A 12,945-nucleotide genomic window follows, 5' to 3' on the forward strand; every position below is an offset into this window, starting at 1 on the left:
CTTGAAACCTCCAGTAAGATGAGAGAGGGAGAAGAAAAGAAAAAGCAAAGAGAGAGATCTCGAGTAGAGAGGAGAAAAAAGAAAAGGGAAAAGAAAAATTTTAGGTTAGGAAAGAGATTCTTCCACGAATTTGAGAAAAATAGAGTTTGATTAAAAACTTCAAACCAATACCCCTATTTATACTATCTTCATTATATATTTAAGGAAATTTTTCAATCAATTAGGATCCCTAATTACATCAATCATGATTAACTAAATTACATCAATCAAACAAAGATCAATCAATTATATTAATCAAAGAAGATTGCCAAATCTTCCACCTCATGAGATTTTATTAATCAACTCATCATGCCACCTCGTGTGGTGACTCATCATACCACCTCACGAAGGCATGGTGGGGTTGGTCCTACCTTTTAACAACTTCATATTCTTTGTTGCTATTAGGGTTGTGTTGGTGGCCGAGAGTAGACCTAGCAACATGAAGGCATATAGTCTATTATCAAAGATCTTCTGGTCCACCATAATATTAGAACTAGCATAACCTTAAACCGCCTTAATGTCCATAACCTCTGGTGATGCTGATCCATCTTGCTACAAAGCTTGGTGTGGATAGTTGCTGCTCAAAATTTCAACATTGGGTTATTGCGACCTAGCCAACTAGCAAACTTGATGTTATGCAGCCAATCTATAGAGTAGGCTGGACACTAATGCTCTTCATGCTTCATGTCACCTACACTTCAACAAGTGCAGGTTTAGTGCTCCATAACACACTTTAGCTAATGTAATCTCAATGCCAGGTGGTGGAGAACAAAACAAGCAGCAAACATTCAAATATTCTTTTTCATGTTTAATTACCTGTTCTCTACATGTACAAAACCACATTTATCAATTCATCACAATTTGGAGGCCATGCAGCTTGTTTGGTTCTTTTGGAATCTGTAGCACCACCTGAGGATATAAGAACACAAGGATCAGTTTTCGTTTCCTTTGTGAACAATTTGCAAATGCTGATGGAAGCATCCATTGACTGCAACAAATTCATACTACAATAGCAAGCATAATAAAAGACTGACCCACCCAGTTTCAAGGTCCCTCCCCCACCATGAACAAGCTTGTTAGTGGCCTTCCCTAGAAAAACCAGAAATCCATATATATATGGACACATATTGAGAGTTGCTAGTCTCTTTCAGTTGATTTGCAAGGATCCTCGCTGAAAGTTCTTTGCAGCACAGAAGTCCATTTTGCTCCAAGTTTTTCTGGGGATGAAATAAAAGTTTCAGGATGTGAAGATGTGAAAAAATGCCCCATACTCCTTATTTTCATCCACTTCTTGCTTGCCCCAACCTTCTCCCTTCTCTATTCCAACACCTTCTAAAACACTCTTAAGGTGGAATAAGTCCAGAGTCACAACCATTAGGGCAGCCTGTTCCAATCCATCACTGTTATAGGTGCATTCAGAGGTTGACGATACTCCAAAGTACAATAATCAGATTCCTCTCCCAAAACAATGAAAACAATGTTTCAAAGATGATTATGATTAACTGGTCTTGTGAAATCTTTTAGAACAAAAGCACATGGGGTCTTTGGTCAGGAAGTTGATGTATGGAGTATTTAGGCAATTTACGGTGGTAATGCTAAGGAATTTCCAGACGAGTTGCCTTAATTCAGAGCATTACTTGAGCCTGGTTGTTAATTAGGCTTTCATCAAGCCAAAAGCCAAAAATTTCAGCACCAAAACTTGAGACGAATCCTCCAGAAATTACTCTTCAAATACATGCATGTCTTATTAAAGAGAAGATTGACTAGTGGAAGGGTATTATGTTTCTTATGAAAACTGAATCCAACCTCTGAACCTTTTAAAGTGTTTGACTCGTCAACATTTTTAAAGGAATACATTTCACTGCTGATAGCCTTCCCCTTTACTTGAATACAAGAACAAGGAAGACTCAAATATATATCACATGTCAACCTTCATATTCATCCTATAAATTGAGTAGAATAAAGCCAAAAGGCATACTGCCCACTGAAAACGAGAAGAAATCTGGAGAAGCACAATCGGCTCATCTACCTATACTATTCAAATCTGATACCTTTTTTATCCATCAGCTTTCATCACCAGTAGTCATTACAGGAACACCTACCTGCTTTAAACATATGGAACCTACTCCGGTCACGTAATATGATCTCTCGTCTCACGATTCTTGAGATAACTTTCACTGCCTCATGGCAATCAGTACACACTCTCAAATTCTTCACTACTCGAATAGTAGTTCCTTCATTGGTACTAATTAGGCCAAACGCAATTGCTAATTTCTCACTATGTGTTGATAATACATCCTCCTTCTCTTCGTCATCTATACTATGTGAAACAAGATCTGTATTTGGTGTGTATCCTGCCAGCTTCATTTCTAGTCCTAATTCCCGAATCTTTGAGTAAATTTTATCTGTTTCAGGATGAGACCTATCTCCCCTGAAGAACTCATGAACTGTGTTATTAACCTCAATCCAACTGCAACCAGGAGTGCTAGTAACCTTATTCTCACGCATTTTTAGTCTACATTTTGCTGCATCATCCAATCTGCCCATCAAGGCATAAACATATGCAAGATAAACATAGCTTCCAGAATGGTCAGAATCTAGCTCAAGTATTTGTTGAACAACTCTTTCCCCTCGATCAACATCTTTGTATGTTCTACAACCACCAAGAAGTGAACCCCAAACTACAACATTGGGTGTGACTGGCATTTCATTTATCATATTCTCAGCTTCATCTAGCCGTCCAGCACGACTAAGAAGATCAACAATGCAACCATAGTGCTCAATTGTGGGTGATATTTCATACACCTCATTCATTATATTGAAATACTCAAGCCCCTTATCAACCAACCCTGCATGGGTGCATGCTGATATTAGGCCCATAAATGTGACCTCATTTGGCTTTACGTTATTTTCAACCATCCTAGAGAAGTACATAAATGCCTCATCTGAATAGCCATGCATGGCCAATCCATTAACAACTATACTCCATGTGATTACATCTCGTTCATTCATTGCATGAAAAACACGTTTAGCCTCTTCTATAGCCCCACATTTTGCATACATGTCAGAAAGTGCATTCCCCAAAAATAGATTCAATTCCATCTTGCTCTTTTTGACATACTTATCAATCCATTTCCCTAAATCCAATGCACCAAGATGCCCACATGCAGATAAAACACTCACCAGGGTAACATCATTGGGTGCTACACAACCTACTTGTTGCATTTGGTAAAACAGATTAACACACTCAGAAAATTTAGTGTTATGAGCATAGCAAGCAATCATGGAGTTCCATGAAACCACATTTCTCTCACGCATTTTATCAAAAACTTCACGAGCAGAGTTAACGTCACCTACCCTAGCATATGCAGCAACCATGGCAGACCAAGAAACTAAACTCCTCTCCGACATCTCATCGAATACTTTTCTCGCCATACCAATATCACCACAGACTGAGTACCCATTGAGCAGTGTATTCCAAGAAACAACGTCTCTCAAAGGCATTTTATCAAACAGTTTCCTGGCGACATCCTTCTCCTCAAACTTGAAGTACATATCTATAAGAGAATTTTGTATGAACAAGTTATCCTGGACACCTAACTTAATAACGTACGCATGAACCTTGTACCCCTCTGTCACTGAAAGCAGGGACGAGCATGATTTAATTACAGAAGTGAACGTGAATTCATCGGGAACAGGGGCACCTGGGCATGAGAGAAGGAGATTAAAGAGATGGATGGTGTAAAGAAATGAGTTGTTCTGGGCATGGACTTTAAGAAGCGCATTCCACACATGAAGATTAGGTTCTGGAAGCAGGGAAAATATGAGCTTGGCGTGGCGGAGGTGGGCGTTGGCGCCGCAGACAGAAATGAGTTTGACGGCGATGAGATTGGGATCGATCGAAGGGGGAGGCGGCTTGACGATTAGTTGGGCTTGGAGCTGAAAAAGCTGCTTCATGGTGAGTCCTGCGGAGCATTTTGACAGTAAGGTGGTCAGATTGCCGTGGCGGGAAGCTACAACAGCCAGATTGGTAGTTTGTACTCCACAGAGAGGACCGAAAGGACCGCAACGTCAAAAAAGCCTCTGGGGGAAATAAAACGTAGATTTCCAAAATAGTGGCATTTTCGTAATTATAGATGAGAAAGTATTGCTCCTAATTTAGTGGGACCCGTATTGAGCGGCTGATAGGAGGTGGTTTTAATGTCGGCCGTTCATCAGGAGCAGATCCGTTAGGGTTTTTCCACTCAGGCGGAGTCGTCTCGTATTAAATTGAGGACAGAAGAAAAGAGCGGCCTCTGGAGATCACGTTTTCGTTCTTCCGAGCTGCTGTTGTGTGGGTTTGGAGCGACGATTCTTCAACAGCATGGTAAGACAGGCATCTTGCACTTCGATATCATGCTGTAGGGTAACTCGTATTAGATTTCCAGGATATCTGGTTGAATCTGTTAGCTCTTAGTCCTTGCTACTTCCAATTTAATGGCTGCTTCCTGAGATTCCAGCAGTTCGATCTTTCTGAATTCCATTCAGAACTAGGTTGAATGTCTTTTCCATCCCTGTATTCATCTCATTTTCTTTTTATCACGAGTTATGGAGCGTTGGAGATCATTGACGTTGTTTGTTTGTCGGTTAGATATTTGTTTGGATTGCACATTATTTCCAGTAGTTCCAGCAAAATCCTATTAGGCTCAAGCAAGCGTTATATATCTGGTAAATTTAGTTCACAGTAATAGAGGCTGGTATTTTTCTCATCGCATTGTAGTTATGGGCAAAAAAATGAAATGCGCGTGGATAGACGAAGACTCTAGTAGTTTTGAGAGCAAATGGAGTGGACTGTAATTGAGAAATGAAGCCGAATTTTGCTTATGGTTGTGCCTGAAAAGGACTCTACTTCAGACTTTCATAAGAATGTATGGAGATGCTTGTAGTGCCTTGAGTTACAAGGAGCTTAGCGTCCTAGATTGGTGTTTGCATTCACTCCTTTCTGGACTGGTCGTGATGCTTGTCTTACAGTGTATGGCATTTGAGTTGCTCTTTGGTTGTTGTCCTACAAATTATTCAGGTTCTCTTCTTTTATCTGCCACTTATCAATAAAAGAACTGGGATGAACTGTTCTCTTAATGCTTTTGCAGTCCAATAGCTGTGATCTACGTTTCTTCCCCGTCACAGCTCATTTTTATTCTAGTGGTTATGTCCTACAGTGTATGGCATTTGAGTTACCCTTTGGTTCTTGTCCTACGGGTTACACCAGTTCTCTATTTTTCATCTCCCACATAAAAGAACTGGATAAACTGTTCTCTCAATGCTTTTGCAATTACAATTCTTGTGATCTTATTTCTTCTACATCACAGCTCACTTTTATTTTTATCTTCTTATAGCTTAATCAATTCTTAATTTTATGCAGACAAAACGCACAAAGAAGGCTGGAATTGTTGGCAAATATGGTAATTTTTATAATGTTTGCTCACAAATTTTATTTCGACTATATCATTATCTACCCTTTTGTTCTCGAAAGTTTGAATTGTGTTCTATCACAGGTACTAGATATGGTGCCAGTTTGCGTAAGCAAATTAAGAAGATGGAAGTGAGTCAGCATGCCAAGTACTTCTGCGAATTCTGTGGAAAGGTATTATATCATATTACATTTGCTAAATAGGCTGATTGAAGTCTGCTGCAAACTGCTATACCTGTGCTACATTGCTGCAAATGTAGTTTTTTCACCTTTGTCTATGGTGATGCTAACCTTGTGCACTATGAGTATGAGGTGATGGGGACCAAAAGCATATTCCTGTTTCGTAGAGTGTTCTATCATAGATGAACAATAGCCTGAAACTTCACTCCTGCATAGGTTGTAGAAGTTTGATCTAGGTGCTTCTTTTTACTCAAAAATCTGCATTAATTGTAGAAATTTTGATTAGAGTAATGAATTCAATGGGTTAATTATGGAGTTTTTATTTTGATAGCATGATTATTTAGGTTCTGCACTGTGCATGAGGTCTTGGATCGCTAAGCTAGTAGCATATCTTGGATTAGTAATTAGAAAATAGGGGTTGTGTTGCAAAAAGAAAAAAAATGTAATATTTTCTTACTCTGTGTGTGTGTTTTGAACTGCTTGTTAGTTTCATTTTGACTGATGGCATGTGTTGTCTCTTGCAGTATGCTGTGAAGCGAAAGGCTGTTGGTATCTGGGGATGCAAGGACTGTGGTAAGGTGAAGGCTGGTGGTGCTTATACGTTGAAGTAAGTCAAGCCTCTGTATTGTCTTTTAATGTTTATTAAGTACATTCGGATCTTCTGTATAATAGTAAGAGTTCTTCTCTTTGGTTGCAGCACCGCCAGTGCTGTCACAGTAAGGAGCACCATCCGTAGGTTGAGAGAGCAGACCGAAGGGTGATGATTATTTCGAAATATTTATTCATATGCTAGATATGTTTTTGTGCAATAGGGGAATAATATTCTGTTGCAGAGCTGTTTATGATTACTTTTCTTCACTTGCTAATCTGAGAAAACTACCTTAGTGTAATCTTGGTCCTTTGTCAAAGTCCCACCAACTTTTAGAGATCTCTTTTTTTGTGAAACCAATGACGACCAACAAACTTAGCCAATGATTGTGCTCGATTTGAAGAACTATAAAGCTGGCCAATGGGTACAAAGCCACTTGACCTTACATCTCCCACTTGGGTGCCCAGAGGATTGTAGAGACAACACTAATCTCTCTTTAGTCTCATATTGTGCACATGACTCATAAAAGAATAATATAGTCAATGCCATTATCAAAAGATCTGCCAACATCATAGAACTGGGAATATGACTCACAACCACTTTCCCCTTTTATAAAATGTCAAATATATAAAGATAGTGAATCTCAATGTTTACCTTTAAAACTTATTTCGCCATTTTTTATGGTGGTCATTATTGTTTGATTGTCACAAAACAGTTAATCTGGGTCATCAGTCTAGATACCAAAGTCCAGTTAATTTTAAAAACCCACAAGCCATAAACTCGCTTCTATGATGGATTTAGGAACACATTTTTGTTTTTTACAAGCCCATCAAATTGCACCATCACCAAGGAAAATTACAAACCTCAGGGTTGATGTTCTATCATTAGGATCTCCTTCATAATCTGGATCAATGTAGCTAATAGGAACCAACTCATCGACTTGATAAGTGAGTTTCAAGTCTTTAGTGTCCAATACATGTCTAAGTATTCTTTTAACATTTTGTCAATGCAAAACACTATCTACTGGCTAGGCTTAGAACAAAGCTTAAGGACATCATCAAGCTATTAACTACATAGGCATAAACATGATTGTGCCATTTTCTTTGAGAAATTGGCCCCTTTTTAAATTGGGGAATTAATGATCTTCCATCCAACCACACCTATAAGTGTTTTCATACAGTGTCTAGATATTGTTCTTAAAGTAAAGAAAGCTTTTTTACTTTTTTTTCTCTCTTTGAGTTTTTATACCTAGGACAAAATAGGTTTCACCTATATCTTTCATATCAAACTGAGAATTTAGCCCTTTTTTTTTTTTTTTTTTTTTTTTTTTTTTATCTAGATCGTTTCTCATTAGTTATATATTGTCTACATAGACAGAATTATAAATTTACCTCTACTCACTTGAGAGTATACATGAGGACCATTTGGGTTAGGGATTAACCCATACTTAGTTATCACTCAATTAAAGTAAAATAACATTTCTAGGTAATTAAACTCATAAATAGCTTTAGTCAATCGATTTGCTTTATCTTTTTTACTTTTTAACAATCAGCCATTCAAATTGATGAATATCTCTTCATTGAAGAAGGTTGTTTTCATATCTATTTGATGTACATAAATATCTAAGAATGCAATTATACCAATAACACTCAAAATAGAGGTAAAGGTTGACAATGGAGAATAGGTTTCCTTAAAATCGATACTTTCTTTTTGTTTGAACCCTTTAGCCATTTACCTACTTTATATCTCAGATGGGTCTTTATGTAACATTTGACTAACAAGAATGATAACCATAATAAACGTGCTCATAATTTTTATAATTTTTTGAATGGTGCTCAATATATTAAATGGTTCGTCATGATATTATTAAATATAGCTTGTTGTAGGTAGTATCTCTCTAAAATTAATATTGTATTACATGAAACAGAATCTATCCAATATATGTTACTATTTAAGCTTCTAAAAGAACTAGTAGATTACATGATGAATATTATTATACATTTGACAAGAATTTGTCATTTATTGGACAAGTCTTGTTAGTTTATTCCAGTAATATAAAAAAGAATCGAGTTCTCATCACTAAACGATACTCATCTTTGCCAATTATAATAATAAAACCAACTAGAAAGTCAGTCATTTCATGTCTACAACATTATTTTTCTCCTTGTTACTTTTTATTTCAGCATGACAACAAATCAGAAGACTATAATAAAAAAAAAAACTACTTTTAAAAATTAAAATAACTATTTCGCAGCAATCAGTTAGTGATGGAAGAAAACGACTAACATTCTCATTATCAATTTCATCAGTCGGTCAGGAACTTATTGAAACCAAAATCACAGAAAACGCAAAAAAAATATGATGAAAGTTTCCTATAAAGAGCAGGAGCAAAGTCTTTCCATGATAAGTTGAATAAATAAATTAAAAAGTTCATCTTGGAACAAAATTACACCTATTCATAGAGTATAGTATAGGGAGAATCGAGGACACATCTACTTACTACGCCAATCTGCCTTCTTCCCTACTTTCTTGGTGGCTGCAGCTCCACTAAACATGACAGCCGCTTACGACGGGTGTGAATCCCACACACAACAGCAACAGCAACGCTGCCTGTAAAGTCATACCAACTGCAAACAAGATAGACTGAAAAATATTTCTTCTAAAAAAAACAAATAAATAGGGCCTTCCTAGTTATGATCCTTGCGTCTCCAAAACTGCACTCTTTACCACTTGAAAGCAAAACCGATTTAGCTGGATGCCACCGGTTTTGCAGTTTCCTGCTTGATAGCCTCTGCATATGTCCGGTGCTGGTACGTCAATGTGGATTCGAGCAGATCCCAGAGCGATGTTTTCGGGTCCCAGCCTGCCAATGAGAAAATCAGAATGAACAACAAAATTACGGGTACGAATTGAAGCCAAGAGACACAAAAGGACAAAAAAGAGCATAAATTCCAGATAAACACGAAAGTAGAAAAAACAAGAGTAAACATTCAGATAGCCAATTTCAAAGCTGAATATTTCCTCCATAGCTCAATATAGTTGCCAAATAGAAACTATTCTAGCAAGGGTAGCAGTTTTTACTAGTATCTAAATGATGAATACTGAAGTTAAGGTTCTTCATAGTAAAAAAACAAACTGTCGGGCCTCAAGAGAAGCAATAAGAAAGTGGACAGACATACCCAGCTGTTTGTTGATGATTGTCATGTCAGGAATCCGTCTATCACTGTCATCATACCCTTCACCATAAAATTCCTTCGAGCTTACATCAATTGTGGGTACCTCCAATGACAGCTCACCACTCACTTTCGAGTACACCTGAGAAGCAACACAGCAACAACCCTCACGAAAGGAAAAAAACAAACTGTACAAGCTTGAACTTTGATTGAATCAAGGTTCCCTCACTGACCTGTGTCATAATTTCAGCGAGTTGCTTCACTGTAACTTCATTGTTTGGATTGCCCACATTGAAAATGTGACCATTAGCCCTGGTTGGATTTTCCTGAAGAAGATCATTGATGGTCAGTCTTGAACCATTGCAAGTTGTGAAGCTAAATAACACTTCTAGGTTTTGCTTGTCACTTACAATCATCAATAATACAGCTTCAATGGCATCTTTGATATAAACAAAGGTTCTTTGGGATTGTCCACCATCCACAAGCTTGAGAGGCTGACGTCGGAGGAGATTCTGCAGCAGAAAAAGAATTTTTGATAAAAGAAGCGGTAGGTGACCCTCAAAAACTGCAGTTTTGGAGCTTGAAGTACTTACATTACTGAAGCATGCCAGAACTCGAGGTACACCTTCACTTGGACCATCTACACCGGGGATGAAATCCATCCTAGGTCCAATCCAGTTGAAAGGTCTCACAATGGTGAATTCAAGACCATTTTCTGCTCCCTCAGCTAAATAGTTCCAAAAATAGTATGGACAGGTCAGAAGAAGGATATTAAAAAAGTTTACCCTAAAACATAAGGCTAATGAAAACCTACCTACCATAAATTAGCCTTTCAATGAGCTGTTTTGCACACGCATATGACCACCTCTGCTTCTCCATAGGACCAAAAATGCAGGGGGAAGTATCTTCTTTGAGAACAAAAAAAGCTGGGTCCTGTCAGAAGAATAAATCTTCAAATGAGTCTCAGAACAATGGTAAAACCGATTTGACTTTTTATGGATTATTTTAAAACAATAGCCACAGAGAGAAGTAAAAGCATAACATATTGTGATACACAAAAAGTATGAGAGCCCTCTATTTTAAATCAACTGTAGAGTAACAGTTACTTTTTGTTTTCATTTTGATCTTCGAGTGAAGCTACTAATGACAGAAAAGAGATAGAGAAAAGAAAACCTCAAAATCCAGAGTATAAACCTGAAAGCACAATAACATAATTCTTTTATACAAACAAGATCATGTCAGAGTCTGCACAAGAAGCAAGCTAGATGATACTGAATCTGTTCAATATCATCAATCACCAAATATAGATGATTGAGACCTCAACCACAAAGCTACAATTGCAAGCATTTACCCAATTAACCTGAATTTTAAAAAGCAACTAGCTACACTGATGCAGTCCTCATTAAAAAAGTGAATTTTGACTTGTGTATTTATAGAACCTAATACTGAGTAAATCGCGTACTGTTTTTGCCGATAGAGTTGACATTCTATTTACAATTCAAAATTTAAAATTTTATACGAGTATTCAACATAAGCCAAGTATGTCCCCACGCATAAGTAGCTATAGATAGATGATTCAATATTCCTAATGTCTATCCAACTCTTTCAATAGTAAAGCCGGTGTGCTTTTCTACCAAAGTGTCAACCTAAGTACTCCAGAAGTATTAACTATGATGACTACAACAATAGTACACCAGAGTTTTAACTATGATGACTACAACTATAGTACTCTAGAAGTTTTAATTATGATGACTACAACCATAGTACTCCAGAAGCTTTAACTGTGATGACCACATTCATATCTCAGTAATAGATAGACAGAGAATTGTTGACATAAATTTCTTCCATATTGGACAAGTCAAGGAAATAGTGGCCCTGAATTGAATAAATTACCCAAACTGTAAATTGTGCCATAAGAAATACTCATATATGTAAAACCTAATGGACTTAAAGAAGATTATTAAGATAGCTCTCCTCACCTAATGGACTTAAAAGAAGATTATTAAGATAGCTCTCCTCATTTTTATTGCAACAAAAAAAAAAAAATAGTAAACATATTTTTTAAGGTCTATCAAAATTCCACATACATATCTGACCAAGGGCAGAATGATCGATGTTATAAATACAGAATGCTTAAAAGGCTAAATTTCTTTTTTATGTCATTTTTCACTAATGAGGAAGATTCTCTCAAAACCAACTTATGGTTTCTTCAATTCAGAAAGAAAAGTTGGTCTGAAAAATCATGCCAAGAAGACCAGCAAACTCTGGTAAATGTGTTTCGACTTGGGAGCACTCACGACCCCAAACCAGAAGATGAACATATAAGACTTGACCAACCAATGTAGAGACCAACACTACAGCTGTTGAATATATCATTGATAAACACTACTGAACATATTATATGTTCCCCACCAGAGGTCTTGCCGAAAAGAGAAAAAGCTAAATCAACTAAAGCTCAAGCTTTAACAACAAGTAAAAGATCCTTTACAGTACAAACATTAAGATGGGCACATGATGAGCGCAATGATGGGCACATGATCATTAAGATAAAGTGGCATGATAACAGCCAACAATAGCAGGACAAGTGAACGGAAAAGAATCGAAAGAACTGAAGGAAAGGTTAAGGAGAATGAAGAAGCAAGTGTTACCTGTAGCAGACGATCGTCCTTGGGAAGAAAGGACCCAATCGTCTTCCCATAGACTTCACAAGTAGAGAAGTGAATGAGACGCTTGCCGTTTTCCGAACAGTACTTCACCTGGAAAAACGAGTATTCTAAGGACGACGAATAAATCGAAAATTATTTGAAGACAAATACGTGAATTATAAAATCAGCGAACAAAATCTCCACAAAACTCTGCAAAAACCTCACCACAGGCAGTGCATCGATAAAATTGCTGTAAATGGTGTCGAGAGGACGGGTGTTGTAATCCGCAGGGGTGCAGATAGCCGCCAAATTAATGGTCTACGCAATAAGGCGAGATCCACCATTAAGAACAACAAAGACATAGTAAATAAAAAAGCAAACAGCATTTGTCGAACTGCAAAGCCGAAGCAAAAAACACAGTGAAACCAGACCAGATCTGCCATTTTGATAAGGCCTTCAAGGCGGGAGTCATGCTTGATGTTGATGCGATGGAACTGGATTCGATCGGCCCAGGGAAGACCGGCGGGCTCCAAAAGATGCTTAATCTTGTCGTTATAGACATCGACAGCGAGGATTTTGTGATGAGTCTCAGAGAGGATCTTCTCACAGAGGTGGGATCCAATGAAGCCTCCGGCGCCGATCATGCATATGGATTTCGGCTGTATCGGGTTCCCGTCGAGATCTACCCTCGTCGATGGCGCCATTTCGTGTTCGGATCTGAACGGATCGCGGACGCGGGAGTACAAGCCAGAGGAATGTGTGGCGGACTTCTAATAAAAATTGAGGTTAAGAGATGTATCCTTGTCGCCTTTTAAATCCTTTTTATTTATTCAAATTATTTAATGCCCAATTGGATGCGTTGGCGTTGTA

General features: G+C 37.7%; 3 protein-coding genes across 6 annotated transcripts; 1 reads left to right on the forward strand and 2 right to left on the reverse strand.

Annotated features, from left to right (window-relative positions):
- Window positions 1–1,171: 1,171 nt before the first annotated feature.
- Window positions 1,172–4,074, reverse strand: LOC137953696 (pentatricopeptide repeat-containing protein At1g08070, chloroplastic-like). The gene has a single exon (XM_068801169.1). The coding sequence runs from the start codon at window positions 3,994–3,996 to the stop codon at window positions 2,113–2,115; it is 1,884 nt and encodes a 627-aa protein (XP_068657270.1). The 5' UTR covers window positions 3,997–4,074; the 3' UTR covers window positions 1,172–2,112.
- A 223-nt stretch (window positions 4,075–4,297) lies between these two features.
- On the forward strand, window positions 4,298–6,558 carry LOC137953697 (large ribosomal subunit protein eL43z-like). 2 transcript variants are annotated; one of them, XM_068801172.1, is made up of 5 exons: window positions 4,298–4,405; window positions 5,441–5,480; window positions 5,574–5,662; window positions 6,193–6,275; window positions 6,366–6,558. In XM_068801172.1, the coding sequence occupies exons 1-5, from the start codon at window positions 4,403–4,405 to the stop codon at window positions 6,427–6,429; spliced, it is 279 nt and encodes a 92-aa protein (XP_068657273.1). In that variant the 5' UTR covers window positions 4,298–4,402; the 3' UTR covers window positions 6,430–6,558. The 2 variants fall into 2 exon arrangements, with proteins under 2 accessions (XP_068657273.1, XP_068657272.1); XM_068801171.1 differs by lacking the exon at window positions 4,298–4,405 and having other exon boundaries at window positions 5,435–5,480.
- Window positions 6,559–8,605: 2,047 nt separating this feature from the next.
- LOC137953431 (UDP-D-apiose/UDP-D-xylose synthase 2-like) lies at window positions 8,606–12,858 on the reverse strand. Of its 3 annotated transcripts, none has more exons than XM_068800844.1 (10): window positions 12,507–12,858; window positions 12,301–12,393; window positions 12,079–12,186; window positions 10,249–10,363; window positions 10,024–10,157; window positions 9,841–9,942; window positions 9,664–9,756; window positions 9,437–9,572; window positions 8,985–9,120; window positions 8,606–8,884 (listed from the first exon to the last, which is right to left on the reverse strand). In XM_068800844.1, the coding sequence occupies exons 1-9, from the start codon at window positions 12,777–12,779 to the stop codon at window positions 9,005–9,007; spliced, it is 1,170 nt and encodes a 389-aa protein (XP_068656945.1). In that variant the 5' UTR covers window positions 12,780–12,858; the 3' UTR covers window positions 8,606–8,884; window positions 8,985–9,004. The 3 variants fall into 3 exon arrangements, with proteins under 3 accessions (XP_068656945.1, XP_068656944.1, XP_068656943.1); XM_068800843.1 differs by having other exon boundaries at window positions 8,606–8,900; XM_068800842.1 differs by having other exon boundaries at window positions 8,606–9,120; window positions 12,507–12,857.
- Window positions 12,859–12,945: the final 87 nt, after the last annotated feature.

The sequence above is a fragment of the Aristolochia californica genome, unplaced genomic scaffold (assembly GCF_029961685.1).
Source record: "Aristolochia californica isolate CCGP_79_NKW_82.1479 unplaced genomic scaffold, dmAriCali1.0.hap1 SCAF_16, whole genome shotgun sequence".
NCBI lineage: Eukaryota > Viridiplantae > Streptophyta > Magnoliopsida > Piperales > Aristolochiaceae > Aristolochia > Aristolochia californica.

Bases quoted from the DNA above. Each gene is read 5' to 3' on its own strand.
- LOC137953696 (XM_068801169.1), bottom strand. From the start codon at position 3,996: ATGAAGCAGCTTTTTCAGCTCCAAGCCCAACTAATCGTCAAGCCGCCT.
- LOC137953697 (XM_068801171.1), top strand. From the start codon at position 5,435: ATGCAGACAAAACGCACAAAGAAGGCTGGAATTGTTGGCAAATATG. The intron at 5,481-5,573 runs GTAATTTTTATA...GTTCTATCACAG, and splicing joins TGGAATTGTTGGCAAATATG to GTACTAGATATGGTGCCAGT. The intron at 5,663-6,192 runs GTATTATATCAT...TGTCTCTTGCAG, and splicing joins TCTGCGAATTCTGTGGAAAG to TATGCTGTGAAGCGAAAGGC.
- LOC137953431 (XM_068800844.1), bottom strand. From the start codon at position 12,779: ATGGCGCCATCGACGAGGGTAGATCTCGACGGGAACCCGATACAGCCG. The intron at 12,394-12,506 runs GTCTGGTTTCAC...CTTATTGCGTAG, and splicing joins TTATCAAAATGGCAGATCTG to ACCATTAATTTGGCGGCTAT. The intron at 9,757-9,840 runs GTAAGTGACAAG...GATCTTCTTCAG, and splicing joins AAGCTGTATTATTGATGATT to GAAAATCCAACCAGGGCTAA.